At 48.6% G+C, this 15,728-nt stretch overlaps 1 protein-coding gene across 1 annotated transcript; it reads right to left on the reverse strand.

The window, feature by feature from the left end:
* Positions 1 to 308: 308 nt before the first annotated feature.
* F5147DRAFT_660075 (uncharacterized protein) lies at positions 309 to 933 on the reverse strand (the record flags this gene model as incomplete). The annotated part of the gene is made up of 2 exons (XM_041434646.1): positions 309 to 404; positions 535 to 933. 2 exons carry the CDS (start codon positions 931 to 933, stop codon positions 309 to 311), a joined length of 495 nt encoding a protein of 164 aa, XP_041284438.1.
* Positions 934 to 15,728: the final 14,795 nt, after the last annotated feature.

Here is a 15,728-nt window from a genome sequence, read left to right on the forward strand (position 1 = left end):
CATCATCTATCGTTATCTGTCGTCATCTATCGTCATAGAGCTGGTGAGACTCCGGTATCGTCTATAGCCGTGCGGTGGCAGAGGGCTGTCTGCTGGCAGGGGACTCATGCCATGTTACTGTAACATTACCCCATTACTAGCGTCAAAGTCACCGATTTTGACTATCCTGTGTTCTTCGTCAGCTTCCATCACCGGAGGTATCGGAGGCGTGGAGACGGCTGGTACGGGAGGAGTTTCTGGTTTGGGCGAAGGCGGTGCTGGGTATCTGAGCGTGAGGTCCGCGAGCGCTTTATGATTATGCTCCCAATCTAAGAGAGCTTCGAAAAACTTCTCTTCATCTCTAAACTCTTGGAGTACGATGCATCCATTGAGTTGAGGGCAGTGGACCAACAGATGGTCAGGTCCTAGTTCATCGCAGATGCAACAAACATAATCTGGACACTTTCTAAATGAGTGTCCGTATCCTCCGCAACGCTTGCAGAGCGTGGTACGGGTACGATCTATAGTGGCCGCCTTTCGTCTCAGCAGGCGCACCGGTCGGGATCTTTCTTCAACATGAGGCCTTGCCTCGACTGTTCTGACAGCTTGGTTCACGATGTCTGGGAAGTCGAGCGGAAGGAGGTGAAGCGCGAGTACGCGAATCCTTTTCTGTAAATGAAGCACGGCAAGTTTCTTCGTGCTTTCATCGAGGTCATCACGATTGGCTACGTCTTCCAGTAGCTTCGTGGTACGGATAATGCAGACAGCAAGGGATGTCCCTGCACTGAGTCTGGCGTCTTGCTCACCAAGGATGTCGTCGATCACTTGGGAGTACATGGGGGTGAGAATAGTGGTTTCGCTGAACGCGTTGTTCTCGATCGTCTTAAGGATTCGTCCATAGTCGGAGTCCTTAAGTGCAATGCGGATAGTTTCTTCTTCAATAGAGGTCGTCATGATGTTGGGAGGTTTCTGGGGAAAGATGTTCTTGGGAGAGGCCTTATATGGCGTCCAGATCATTCCAAGCTCCGCTTGATTTCTAGACTTATCTTTTGTTAAGTTCTTCTATCGTTATCTATCTAGCCATGAGGCTAAGATCTTCTCGTTATCGGGACACGAGGGGTGGTTCTGCGCTATCAGAGGGGAGGTGCCGTGATAGGTACGATCTTCATTAATCCTTTGTTTATATCAGGATCAAGGTTCGTCATCATCAGAGGGTGGTAATCATTGCCATTGATGGTATCTGCTTCGATCTCTTTTGTTTGATGATCAGAGTCGAAGTCGTTCTAGAGGGTTCCGAGGGCTTGCAGGAGTTTCCAAGGAGTTCGTCTCATGATAGTTTAGCCTTGTTCCGGAGGATCGTCTTCTTATCTTTTGTTGAGATCTGTCATGATCTATCTGGATGTCGAAGGGGGTTCTGTGGATAAGAGATCCGCGGGCTTGCAGGAGTTTCCGAGGGTTCGTTCTTTCTCCGGTTCTTCTTCTTTATCTTTTGTTTCGATCTATCTTTCAAGATCTGTCTGGATATTCGAAGGTCATCTTCTTTTAACCTTTTGTTGATACTATCTTCATTGGGTTGAGAAGGTTCGGGGTCCAGGGGCAGGTGCCAAGGCTTGCAGGAGTTTCTTGGGGTCGTCTCCCGAGGAGGGGTCTTCTTAATCTTTGTTGAATGATTCTTCATCGATTGTCGAAGGGATTCATGGATAAGGGGTTCCAGGGCTGTAGGAGCCGTTCGGGGAGTTCATCCTTTCTCCTAGTTTTACGTCATCTCGGACAATCGTAGTTTTATTCTCTTTCCGGAGGATATCTAGTTTTAGGTCGTTACGGACCAGCATAGTTTATCCTCTTTGCGGAGTATCGTGCAGTTTAAAGCCTTGCCAGGCTATCGCGCAGTTTAAAGCCTTGCCGGGCTCTCGCGCAGTTTAAAGCCTTGCTGGGCTCAGGTCGAAGTCGTCATCAGAGGTTCATATCAGAAGTAGTCGGGAAATGGTATTCGTGGTGGGGGGTGTCATGCGTGAAACGAGAATAAATCAGGGATTTTACCCCCTCAATAAGCCGTTTAGTCTACCATGACTAATCTTCAGTCTAAAAATCAAGGCCGTCGTCAGGGCCTTCGTATTCGATTTCGATTCCTTCGTCATCAACCATGCGCCAGTTGTGCGTCGATGGTTCTTCTAAATCCAACCATATATTTTCAATGGGATTGGAAGCAGGGTGTGGTGCGTAGAGCGCCCGAGGTTCGGAAGCGAGCGTTATTGCTTCTTCGCTTTGGTCATCGTCAGATTCCATATCTGTGAAGCGGACAAATTGCGGTCTGACTTCTTCTTCTTCCTTCTTTACAAGATGAGCGAATTCGTCAGGGTCATTTTCTTTCAGAGCCTTCAGGCGGTGGGCCTCGTTTACAATACGAACATGTTCTAAGAACATGTCGAAGTCTGAGTCAGAAGACTGTTCAGGTGCAGGTTCCCAGTGTTGCATCATTGCATCAATGTTATCAGCGGGGATCTCCGCGGAAGGTATAGAGAGGTTCAGGGAATTCAGGATGGGGTTTTCGTCGGCTGTGTCGGTATCATCAGCTGGGCTTTCGTAAAACCTGAGTTTCTTGGCTTCAGGTGGTTCTGCCGTCGACACGGCTCTTCCTTTTCCGAGAACGGAAATCGGTTCTCCGGAAAATTCAAATCTAGGGGTTGTCTGAGTTTTCTCTGGTTCAGGGGCCAGTCTAGGTGCCTTCAAGATAGGCGGTTCTTCTGTCATAACTGCACATCCTTTTCCGAGGACTGATGCAGGCTCCGCCGAGAACCGATAGGGTTCAGGAGTCTCTTCTTTCATCGGCTGAACAGCCGGTCCGATCTTCTTCGCAGGTGCTTCAGGGATGATATAGTCCGTGATTACTGCAGGTCTTACGACCTTCTTCTGAGTTGTCTCCGGATCAGTGGCCGGTCTCTTCTGCTCAAATCGTCGTGCTGCGAGGTCAATACGAGGCAGCGAGTCTTTCTTCACGATCGTCGTTGATCGTGGTGCAGGAGTAGGGAGTTTCACGGATGGCGGGTTTCCGTGCGGTTCCTCAGGAACTGGTACAATCTTTGTCGTTGGTGCCAAGCTCATGGAAGCGAGGCCACTGGAGAAGGCGCGGGGAGTGGTCGGGGAAACGGACCTTTTCCTTTTCTTCTGAGTGCCCTTCTTTTCTTCTTTCTGGAAGAGGGGCGTTTTGCCGTTCTTCTTCCGGTCGGAGTCAATCTCCTTTTCTTTCTTTCGGGAATCTACGGTGCTCTTGAGAGTCACCGTGCCATTCGTCCAGTTGATGGCGGGGTTGTGGCTGATAAGCCAGGGTTGTCCGAGCATGAGCTTCTCTTTCGGAGTAAGCTCGGCAAGGTAGAACCGTTCGGTGCATACCCGTTCGTCTATCTGGAAGGAGAGGGTGCAATACCTCTCAATCGGCTTCTTTCCGAAGCTGGATCCGTCAGCGTTAGAGAGCGTGAAAGGCTTCTCTAGCTGGTGCGATGAGATTCTGTGCTGCGTGCAGAAGTCCTTGTTTACGAAGGACTGGCACGCCCCTGAGTCGACGACCATAGATGTCGCGATGGGGGTGTTTCTCGTTCTGGTCATCAGGGTGGCATTCACCCGTAGTTCGTTCTTCTTAACTCCGGTCTCTTTGATAGAGTTCAACCGGAGGTCTTCTTCGATCATCTTTCTCCGCGGGGTTCTGGGCCATTGTGGGCAGCCCGCGGCTTTGTGGCCAATGACGTGGCATACAAAGCATCTTTTCTCGTTCAGGTAGATACGAGTTTCTTTTCCCGTAAGGTGGGAAGCAGCCAGGGTGTTTCGGGAAGTTGCCATATTGGAGATGGTTATCTTCGATCTTCGTAGTGTTCCAAGCAGGAAGTCTTCTACTGTGACAGCGGTTCTTATATTCTTGCGACTGGTCAGGCCGGTACGTTTCGGGGTTCTTCTACAGATCTTCGGTAGCGTTGAAGATAGGTACGATCAGGGATCTGGCGTCACAGATGGGTGACGTGCGAGTTGAACTTTAATCTTTTGTTACGACAAACGGTCGTGTGCGACTAGGATAATCTAACAGCGACAACCACGACAGTGGTACCGAGTGCTGAGAGTCGTCGGCCTTTACAGACAAGCAAAGGTTGCGTACTCGAACGTAGCTCGTGGTGGTTAACGAGGGGTTACGCTGAGATGATAGCAGGGTTTACAGACAGTGAGAGGCTGTCACTGAAGGTACGAGTCGATGTCGAGCAGGTAGCTTTAGCGGGACAAGGAGTTCAAGGGTAAACCTAGTAAGATTAAAGTAAGGAACGTCTACTGTTAATCTTCGACCTTATATAAGGCTACTCTTCATATCTAAGCTCAGCCTAAAGCTGGGTTCTAATCTGCTTATCTACATGAGTCAGAGATAGCGTCCATGAGGCGGGCTTCTATCGTAGATAGGATCCATGAGGCATCCTTCTATCAGTACATGAGGCAGTACGAGGCTTGCCTTCTATCTTGATAACATAAATAGGTCTTCTAGACCTATGTCGTCATGTGTTGTCACGTGCGGTCCAGACCGCTTATCTAAGCCGGCAGTTGCCGCTTATCGTCTATCATCATCTATCGTTATCTGTCGTCATCTATCGTCATAGAGCTGGTGAGACTCCGGTATCGTCTATAGCCGTGCGGTGGCAGAGGGCTGTCTGCTGGCAGGGGACTCATGCCATGTTACTGTAACATTCCGATTCTGCTGAATTTGGCGTGTGGGAAATTTGTAGATAAACTGTACAGTTCACGTTGTCTGCGGTCAATTTGTCTCTCTTCGTTCATGTTCCTGGGCCACCAATCTTCAACTGTAGGTATACAGAATATGGATAAATACAGTGACCGTAATGTATTGTATTCATAATGTATTGTAACATATTCACCCATAATCTTCATGACTAGGAATACAGGACCTATGTATTATATTCAGGGTATTCGAATATAATCCGAATAATATTCAATCATATTCAGTATTGTGGACAGCACTGGTCATCAACGCATGACAAATTCAACTTCAAGTTGTTCGACAGTCACGTCACGTCAAACACCGTGACGTGAAGCTTGCGCAATGCACCAGTCTCACGCTGAACAGCTCGCCTTAGTGAACTTCAATAATATCACTCAATCAAATGCTTGAAACAAGATCCAAAGATCAAATTGTAACATGCTCGGACATCTGCCTACCTTGATATCTAACAACTCATCAACAAATACCTGCAGAGCGATGAACACGAATCCTACAACACTGCAATCCGACATCGACTCCTTTCGTGAATCACCTGTCACTCATCCCTATCTTGTATTTCATCCGGCAACTGAGATGCCAGCCATCTCAATCCACCGGACAACATGATCAAGACGACAAAAACTGCATTTCCTCCTAGAAGGTTGTGTTCCTTCGATACAGCAAAGAGCGAAGTCGCCAAGGCGGGACCAATGGCACGAGCTACTGCCGCAGAGGTTTGGCTGAGGCCATTGATAGCGCCAAGGACATTGTTTGTGGGAGCAGAGGCTGTGATAAACATGAAAACAACTCCTGCAACGAAGTGAGCTGCTTGTAATGACGAGACGGTTTCATTGCAACACGCACCATATCCCATATCCCATGTGACTTCTATACATATGAGGAAAAGCAAGGCAAACGTGATTGTATAATCGACTTCACCCCTTGCACGTAAAATCCACGACATTATCGGAAACATAGCCACGAGTGGTGGGTAGCACCACACTGAACGAGAGAACAGACGCTTTGGACCAATCCAATCGGTGATTCTGGCAAAGAAGAATGCCTGAAATACACCATCCGTGATCCCAATCAACGCCATCCACCAGCCAATAGTAGCAGGATCAAATCCAAGACCGCCAAGGTAAGTAGGTGTCGACAAGAACAGCGGCAAAAGAACCCTAAAAGAAACGTCAAGGAAGGAGAGCATGGCGTAATTTGCAATCGGAACGACAACGGAACGCGTAAGGAGAGATCGCAAGGGCATGTTTGCCATCGAAGTTTTAGCAAGTAATTCTCTGTCGGGGCTATTCGAAACGCTGACCCTAGTTGAAGTGAACTTCGGCCGACGCTTTGTCGATAATGTCTACTGATTGTGAGTGATGTGTGCGATATGGTAGGGATCCAGAACTTACTTCTTCCAAGAAGATTGTCATCATGACAAGGGCCAGGATGAGCAGACAGGCTGCCACCCCACAAGGCAAAAAGTATGGGTAATTTCTCCAGAACGAACCGGAGAACAATGCCGGCCAATGATCCTGCGGTCGCGCGAGTGTTCCTCCCATTAAAGGACTGACATGTCAATGTCATTATTTACCATCTCCGTCGTCAACGACCTTACTCACCCAACAAAGCCTCCGATGCACCAGACAATCGGGATCAGGGCAAATCCCTGGGCCATATTTGTGGAGTCCGTCAATTCTCCCATCATAGTCTTCATTACTACAACGTTGCCATTCAGAAAACCGCACATGCAACGGCTGGAAAACCCATGTTAGAGATGCATATTTCCTTCGGGTGAAGACATACCTAACAACAAGGCTCCAGAAGTTCGTCGAAAGGCCGAAACATAGCATTGAAATGCATGTTCCTAATAGTCCGATGACTAATACCGGCTTGCGCCCAATGCGGTCAGACAGCCGAGCCCACTTCAACACCGTCAGTGCCTGTCCAACGAAAAACAGAGAGTCCTGCCAATCACATCCGATGAGTGAACCATTCTCGCAAGCAATTCGCAAGACGTAATCCTGGCACTTACAATGATTCCAGCATAATATCCTACAGCCGCATCGTCGCCCCCAGTGATTCCAAGTTCTCTGATCAGCTAAGAGAGCAAAACAGTATCAAAGGTGTGCATCGAAGAGAAGCATCGTGATTGCGAAACCATACCTGATTGATATACGGGAATATAGATGTCGAAGCGATGGGTTCCGCAAGTTGCAGCGTTATGAGTATGCCTATCTGAAGCTTTGGAAGGGGCGTTCTAGGTTTTTTCGAGCCCTTAGCAGGTACCAGAGGCGTTGTCTCATTTATCATAATTTCATGAGAATTGGAGGTATCCATTCTGGTGGGTTGATGAAGGGTTAGTAGGGAAGATATCCAGCGAACTCCCTTGATTTGATTATAGGAACCTCGTCTGTATTTATAGCCTGCCCATCGTCGATATACTAGTCAGCTATCAGATATACGTATGTATACGTAGAGTCAATTTGTCAAGTAACATACCTGAGGGTGGAGGAAACCGGTGCGAGCCATCCGACTTACGAATGTAACGCTGTTAGAGGGGCTAACAGAGCAAGCGATACAGCTTCAAGTTGGCTCTCGATAAGCATGGAAAGCACCTCCAGAACTCGTGTCTGGCAAAAGCATGAGTGATAGAAACAGAAAATATGCAAACGATTGAAAAGCGATTCCATACGTTGCACTTGAGGCTACCCAGGGCTAGCGAAGATATTGAAATTCGCAAGCTAAGCGACGGGTGATTTCCATTCTGGAATGTTTATGCTGACTATTTTTACAAGAATCGTCACGAGGATTGGATGCAATCGTTTCAGGGATGTTTACTAGTCCGGATGTGCAAATGAAGAGAAATGACATCTGTCCCGCGGGTATTTTGCTTTCTGTCAAGTTGATTACGCTGTGGAGTTCGATCAGTCAATTGACTTCCAAAAACCGCCTATGCTTACACTGTTTAGCGTGGCGTACATCCCGTAGTGTGAGATCCAAGAAAGACGGTCCGATGACCTCCCTGACATGCAGGTGTGGTGGTATTACGTCGCCATTAACTGAAGTTGTCCAAGCACTCAAGCTTTTCACAGCGCGACCTCTTGTACGTTTCTTCACTCGCTCTTGTTACCATACTGCCGAGACAGTACTGGGCGCTTCAAAGAGAAAGCCGAATCTGGATGCTCGTCTTCACCTGCTGACACGTCAAAACCAATAAGTACCATCTTGCAATAACTGCAGAAATACAAATAAGAAATCATTAAACGCTTATGCTAGATTCCAGACTCAGTGCTACGAGTCCATTACGGAATAGCAAGGCCATCTTGAACAGCTTTACGCGCATTGATACGACCAAGCCACATCTAAACCGATCAAACTTTAGAAATAATACACACGAAACAAAACACGTTCGAGCGCCCACCTTGAGACTCGGCCACTCATCGAGAGATTCGATACCCGCGAATTGATGAACATTAATCCTGAATACAATAGAATCAGAGTGAGAACATCAGAAAAGATGTCTTCGCAAGGGAAACCGAACAAAGATGGGACCAACCATGGGAAAACGTTGATATCTGCAGCGCTATATACGCCCCGGCCGGGCCCAGCGAGATAATCACGGTCTGTGAGGCGGATCTCCATCACGCCATAGAGGCGTTTCGTTTCCAGGATATAGCCTGGTGTCGTCATCATCAAGCGCACATAAAACATTGATCAACAGAAACGACTCACGCTTCTTTGCATAGGGAATGTCCTCGGGTGCAAACCTATTGAAATGATTTGCTGCGCTGCGTCAAGTCGAAACTTCAATACCAAGTTCGAATTCACAGACCTTGGCCTTGCATGGGACCAACGCCTCCATGCTACAACGACCCTGTCATCAGTACTAAATCCCACAGACGCCAGAGGAGTACTCACCGCCCACAACATCCACTGAAGCATCTCACTGTACTCATTCGGCTGCGACACAGGGTCAAACCCAAGCTTCCTCTCCGGATCATAATGCTGTTCGAGATACAGCAAAATAGCAGCTGTCTCAAACACCACGAAATCTTCCCGCGCGCGGTCGACGAGCACTGGGATTCGCCCGTTTGGGTTCAACTTGATGAACCAGGGCTCTTTTTGGTCGTTGCGTGAGATGTTTATTTTCTGGACGCTGTCAGAGTCAAAATTCGGGATAGCGTCCCAGGAGGAGAGGGGCCACTCACTCGTAATCGACCTTTTCTCCATACACTGCTCTAAGCTCTTCGAGAAAAACACTGACTTTGCGTCCGTTTGGAGTTCCAGCGGTGTATAGAACAAAAGGCTTGGGCTTGGACGTGTGTACAGTAGACATATTACGAGGAGTGGGTGATAGTGATCTTGCTACGGAGCTGAGACGGTTAAAGGCGACTTGCATTGCTTTCTAGGGGTATGGACTGTGGCTGACGCCATGTTCGATCGAGTACGGATGACCTGATCCGTATGACCGACGGGTGTTGTTGCTGACATATGTCTGCCGAAATTTATGGTTCAACCGCATCAGTCAGCAACTGGAAACAATTTGCCCTCTACATAATTCGCGGACTTCTTGACTTCTCTATCAAGAATTGAACCCGGTCTTAAGCTTCTTCAGGCGTATCTTGCCGATCCGAGTGATCTAAGAGAGTTTGCCCAGAAGAATGAGAACAACGTCAATAGAGCCGAGCACCGCTCGACATTGTTCGGAACAAAAACTTCAATCTTGGAACGGGAGAAGAACCAGTGGGAACCAGAAATTTTTTTTAAAACGTGTAAACCTGAATTTCTACCGCGAAAAAAAGAACTATAGCTATAAGTACACATATATAACGGGATACCTGATGAAAAGTGAGACGAAAAAGAGAATGGAAAAAGAGAAAGATAAGAAGAGGGAGAGGGAGAGGAGCATGTATACGATATAATACTAGAAATACGATATCCATCATGATGACTCACTCGCATCAGCCCATCAACAAACGGAGTATGAAAAGGGCTAGACAAAATATGCGAAAAGAGAACAGAACTCGAAAGCGGCTGTACTGTAACTAGATGAGAACGCGTGCATGCGATAAACCAGGAGATGAGATAAACAGTGACATAACATGGTCCAAGATCATCGCACAATTGAAATGCGGTCATGCAGAACGTCCGAGCGGATAGGGCAGAGCAGAGAGCAAAGAATGTGTCTTGATAGCATCGAGGAAAGCGCTGGGACGCATGGCACGTCGAGCAAAACAGTGATTGGCATCGTAACATCGAGAAAAGCCCCACTGACATGGCATGGAATCAACAGAACGCGAATAAAAATCAGCGCTCCTCCACATTTTTATGGCTCTCGCCCCTCGCCGTCTCCCCGCTCCCGCTCCCACCGCCACCATTGAACACCCCCGAGCCCGAGTAATACATCCTACCCGGTGGCCGCGCCCCATCTGTTTGTGGTTGGCGAAGCGTATTTGGACGCTCAGGCCCAGGTACAGCCTGAGATCGTAGCGGCGGTGTGCCTTTTGGATTAGCCGCAGGCGCGACAGGCCCACCGCGACCGGATGAAGGAGCAAATGGCGAATAAGGTGTTTGGGATTGGGGTTGCGATTGCGACTGGCCCTGGTCGAGACGCGGGGCGTCTAATCGTGCGACGGAGGACGACATCCTGCGGTCACGGTCTGTATCAGGAGAACGAGACGCGGCGCGGTCCCGGTCTTTATCGGTGCCCCAGCTAAGTGGCGACACTCGTCTGCGTTGCTCAGTGCTAGTGGTTGGGAATCTGTACGACGAGGATGGTTCCGAACCCGAACTCGTTGTTCCATTTTGTTGGAACTTTGACTGCGGATACCCAACACCGCCGCCGCTGGTACTTTGATTCCGCACCGAATCCGCACGCACTGCACGAAGTGCCTCCTCCAACAAATCCAAGCGCTGACGCATACCCTGCATCTCCTCCTGCATCGACCGCGTCCGTTTCTCCACCAACTCCTCGACCACCGCATCTACCTTCTGCAGAGACTGGAGGAGCGCGTTTGATTTTTGAAGCTGCTCAGACAGCCAGTTTTTCATCTGCTTCGAATCGTTGAGCGCGTCGTAAAAAACTTCGAAAGGCGCCAGAAATGCAGATTTATCTCCTGAGTAACCGGGATGTTGAAGGGCGCGAGGTGTGGGCGGGACTAATGAGCTGGCGATCGGTATAGCAGGGGGAGATCTTGTAGTCGCCGTCTTGGGTGCGCTCACTGAGGGACCTATCGTGTGCTGCAAGCCAAATCGGGTAGGTGTTGGAGGAACGTTGGTGGCTACCCTTCGCGTGGTCTGGTTTCCGCTTAGAGCGGTTGGAAGTCGTGGCAAAGCCATGGGGAACCGACCGAATTCTGGGACTGGAGGGGCGCTTTGTATGACAGGTGCGAGCGGGTCAGAAGAGTTAATCCCACGAGGGCTGATGACAATATCAGCGGGTTTTCTTTTGCGACCACCGGACTGGGCTGCACGACGACGTGCGAAACTAATAGGGGGAGGTGGTAGAGAGTTTGAAGGAGGGCTTTTCAGAGGTACCTCGGGTTGATTTTGGTTTGCGGTGAGAGAGAGCGATTGCTGACTTGGGACAATCATAGGAGGAGGGGTGAGTGGCTGTGATTGAACAGTCGCACGACTGCCAGATACAAGAGCATTTCCACCTGAACGGGTGGCTGTATTGGGACTACGCCTACCCAACCTTGGGAGACTTAGCTTTGATGCTGCCAAGGAACCGTCCGGGGGGGAAGAAGAAGAAGAAGTACCATTATTAATAGCAGCTGGGAGCATGGGACACGGAGCGGGGGGAGCAGCGAACTTGGTCTGCGCTGTTCGATGAGCTGCTGTTGTTTTATGGTAGACCTCAAGTGAACGTCTTCTACTGTTGGTATTGATATGACCACGGGAGTTATTGGGGTTGAATGTGAAATTTCAGAGGAGGTAGGGGTGGTTGAGGGAGGGAGTGTGGTACCACTCACAGTCACCCGTCGTTTCTTCGGTGACGGTGGAATGACAGTAGGAGAAGTGATTTGAGGAGGGGAAGGAGAATCGATGATACTATCATCAGGGTCATCTTCCTCCTTGATTCTAAGGACTCTGGGAGACTGACGGCTAAGATTTGATTGAGAATGGGATTGAAAATTGGAAAAGGACATACCCAGAGTCATCTGTACTATCACGACGGATTGCTACGTCTTCTCTTGAACGTTTCCTGGAGTTTCTTAATTGTTCTACGCTAGGTTGCCTTGATGGAGAAATTGTATGATGAGTTCTTGGTTGAATTGGTGGTAACGCGTTATTAGAATTTGGGATTGAACTAAGAGAAGAGGTGCTAAATGCCTGGGCAAAGGAGGGTAGAGACTGTGGAGCGTGATTGACGGACATGGTCGTGGTAATCGTTGTCGGTGTCGTTGTGGTCGTCGTTGTTGTCGTTGTGGTTGAAACGGAACCGAATGATGAATTCAATTGGAATTGAAGAGATGAACCAAAAATGAATTGCAGGTTGGTGTTAGTTTCCACAAGAAGATTCGACTTATTCGCGTAATTGAGACCGTTCCAATGGCGAGATCATGATAGAGGCTTTTTAATTAAGTCGAATGGTAGCACAGCTAAAGATGATCATAGTAGTAATCATCATCTATCACCTGTGCAACACTATGCACAACACTGCAACTCGGCTTTCGGTCAACTTGATAGTAAATCTTTATCCGATGTCTCGGCCATCCGATGTTAAGGCCTCGAGGCTTATGGAGACCTATAATCACACAGTCATTCGAATTCAAAGTGCCGTGAACTGTGCAAAAACCACTCGGGGCGTTCCTTCGCAACCGATAGCCAGGGCGTAGCTGATAGTAGTAAGTACCCTGCTAGCTGCCCCATTGCACGTGTACTACTACTACTAGGTTGGTTACTAGCCTAGTACGGGTTATAAGTAGGACTGAATTCTTATATTATACCGTAACACTCGTGGGTACCCTTTGCTTCGACACAATAACCTCCAGCCTTCTAAAACCAGCGGTACTTACAGAACACCGTAAGCGAATTCATTTGACCCGAAAACCAATCTCACTTTTTAACTCCTTATCATTCGCCGTAGCACCTGAACTCGTCGAGAATCTTCGACGGAACCCAAACCTAGATCAAAATTCAAATTCACCATCAGACCCATTGCTACTTAGCTTCAATGCCCCGTAACCATCCTCCCCCATGAAGGTACACGGTCCAAGATCCGATCACTCCATCAGTATAACGCGAGGCGTTGACATCTCATTTCAATCCATAAATGGGTACCCGCGACGCTCAACTATTACACCTCCTACAAGCTAGCCAAACCAAACCAGCGACGTAAACACGGTAGCCTCCCAGAAGCAAATTTCAAATCTGATAGACGTTATTCACCGCGCATCTCTTTATGATTTCGTCCGCTTCTTCCTCGCCGTCAGCACCGTGATTATTGCAGGTCTGCCGTTACCAGCGCTTGTCGCTTCTCCGTGTTCCTTCGTCGGCGGTGGGCGATTTTTGACCGCAATCGTACCATATATGTACGAGTGTATGTTTCTAGAGAAGCAACTGGTTCCGGAAATGGATTGGGAGATATGTCGACGATCGGTCTCTTTCCATTCACAAGACGAGGTGGAGGCGTCTGTGGAGGTGCTAGAGTGGTCCGAATAGGCTCAGGCTCAGGCGTTTGTCGCCCTGATCTGTCTGGTATGACAAGCGGAAGAGGATTCGACTTGAGTCCATCGCACAAACCCTCGTATGGTATCTTCAATCACTTTAGTCGACCACACCGCCTTTCCACAGATGGAAATTCGTGAGCAGTCAATAGTGACGTCAACACACGTTTGTTCATCTGTGACGAAACCTGCCCTGCTTGGGGTGCAAGTGGTGACACTTCACTCGTAGTGAGTGTCGAGGCCGGTCTGGCGGTACCAGAGACAGCAATCACAAAAAACCCGGTGACCGCCCCTGCAATACATTCCTGTCGGAACGACATCCGCTCCCAGATTCTTCCACAGACACCTTCTTGACTTCTTTAAGCGTCTGGTCCTCTTTTTTACTCCGACCTTCCTTCTTTTCTGAAGCGTCGGCTGACGATGTGTCTTCTTCGTGCGTCTTTAACGTATCCGCTCTTGCGCGTTTTCGCTCTGGGGACCTCACCCCATCCGCATCCGTCGTGTACGCAATCTCATCGATAAATCGAGATTTAGGGTCATCATCAAATGATGGTATACATTGCCCAAGATGACGAGGCGAATCGCCTCCCGAAGAACAAGGACATGGTAGGGGAATTTCGTCCTGCGAATAAGGGTGACCGTATGTCCAACTGCACGTTGAACCAGTCGATGGGTATATCCGCTCCAACGAGTGATGAGCTTCAAACTCGCTGAGACCGGGTAGAATATAATACAGTTTGGTGCGGCATGTGTCTCCCACGCGAGACGCTAACTCGCCTACGACAGTGCTGAAATTGGGCGTTTCCACCAAGCACAGAGCTTGATGTCGCTTAGGGGGCGCTTGTTCGGGTATTCTGAAGAGTTTGGGAATAGATATTGATTCTGTGCTCTTGCAAAGATGTGGATCCATAGATGGTTAGCGGAGATGGGACGCGTGGCAGGGTCTGCGTAGAACAGAAGAAGTGCACGAACAAGAGCTGGGGTGGGAGATGGTGCAGTTGCTTGTCCAGTAGAGTCGACTTTTGAGACATACAATATCGCACAGGACGTCGTAGGGATGTTATACACGCATGCTTCGATTGCAGAGACGAACACGGAAGAAGAGTCTGGTGTGGTTTGCTCGGAAAGCAGAATCAAAATATCTTGCAAGTACGATCTTGGTCTTGGATTCGCAAACGGGAAAAGGTTGCCGTGCTTTCTGGGTGATGAGACTAAGACATGAAGATGGAACTCACGAGTTCCTGGTAGGCTGTTGAGGCCTGCTAGGAGCGCGTCCCGCAAAGTCATGACTGCGATACGTGGGAATAATCGATTTCTGCTCAGCGGCACAAGAACAAGGAACCCGAATAGGTCGGTGAGGGCCCCAGGTAGGGGTCAGACCGGTCAAGGCTAACGTTGGGCCGAACCAAGGAGGAGATCACTCGGGACTATGGTACTGCTCCACCGTCCTGTGTATCGAAACGGAGAACCACTGCCCTGTAATCACACACGCCTTACTCCTCACAGCTCCACTCAACTGCCACCAGTACTGATGTTCTCATAGCTAGATCAATCACAGATTGTAGACTATACCCTTTCAGAGTTTCGCTCCCGAGAGCATATAAAGAGAAAGCAAAAGGAAGAGAACATCTATTTGATCTTCTGAGGGCAATGCATGATATTACAAGAAGGAATGTATGATACAAGGAGTTGGCTTGATAAAGGCTAGAATCATGCCACGTATGCAAATGTGTCTCTCGTACCATCGACGCGCTCAATATATTCCTTCTCCAATAGTGTGTCAATTGCCTGGGACCACAGATAAGTGGACGTTTAAGCGAAGAAACAAGGAATCCTACCTTCTTGATATCGGGAATCTTGGGGGCGAATCGTTGTGAAATCTGAGAAATCACCTCCTGAATCAAAGGCTGGTTCTTCATCGTCTTGCGTGCCTTCATAATTCGAACAATAGTGGCCTGGATCACATATTTACGGTCCTCATCAACAGTTTTGAGTACCTCCGAGGACTCCGCCTTCACCTCAGCCTTGATTGGCTGATTCAAATTGACACGGATCTTCTTAGACTTGAAGTCTAACCAGAGTGTATTAGCCCCAAACGTAATGCGGAACAAGGTAAGCCATACTGGGGTTCAAATCATATTGATCGGTCTCCTCGTTGATAAGGACTTTGGCCTTCACCAAAAGCGTCAGCACTTGAGACAAGATGTCCTTGCTGATAGCCGTAGCAGTAATCAACTCCTCCAGTGATAACGTGTCATGTTTGTTATACTGCAGGAGAACGGACATTTGATAAGAACTGGTCATCAAAATGTACTTCTGATTGA

Source organism: Suillus discolor (genome assembly GCF_016758755.1).
Source record: "Suillus discolor strain FC423 chromosome Unknown F5147scaffold_257, whole genome shotgun sequence".
Taxonomy (NCBI): domain Eukaryota; kingdom Fungi; phylum Basidiomycota; class Agaricomycetes; order Boletales; family Suillaceae; genus Suillus; species Suillus discolor.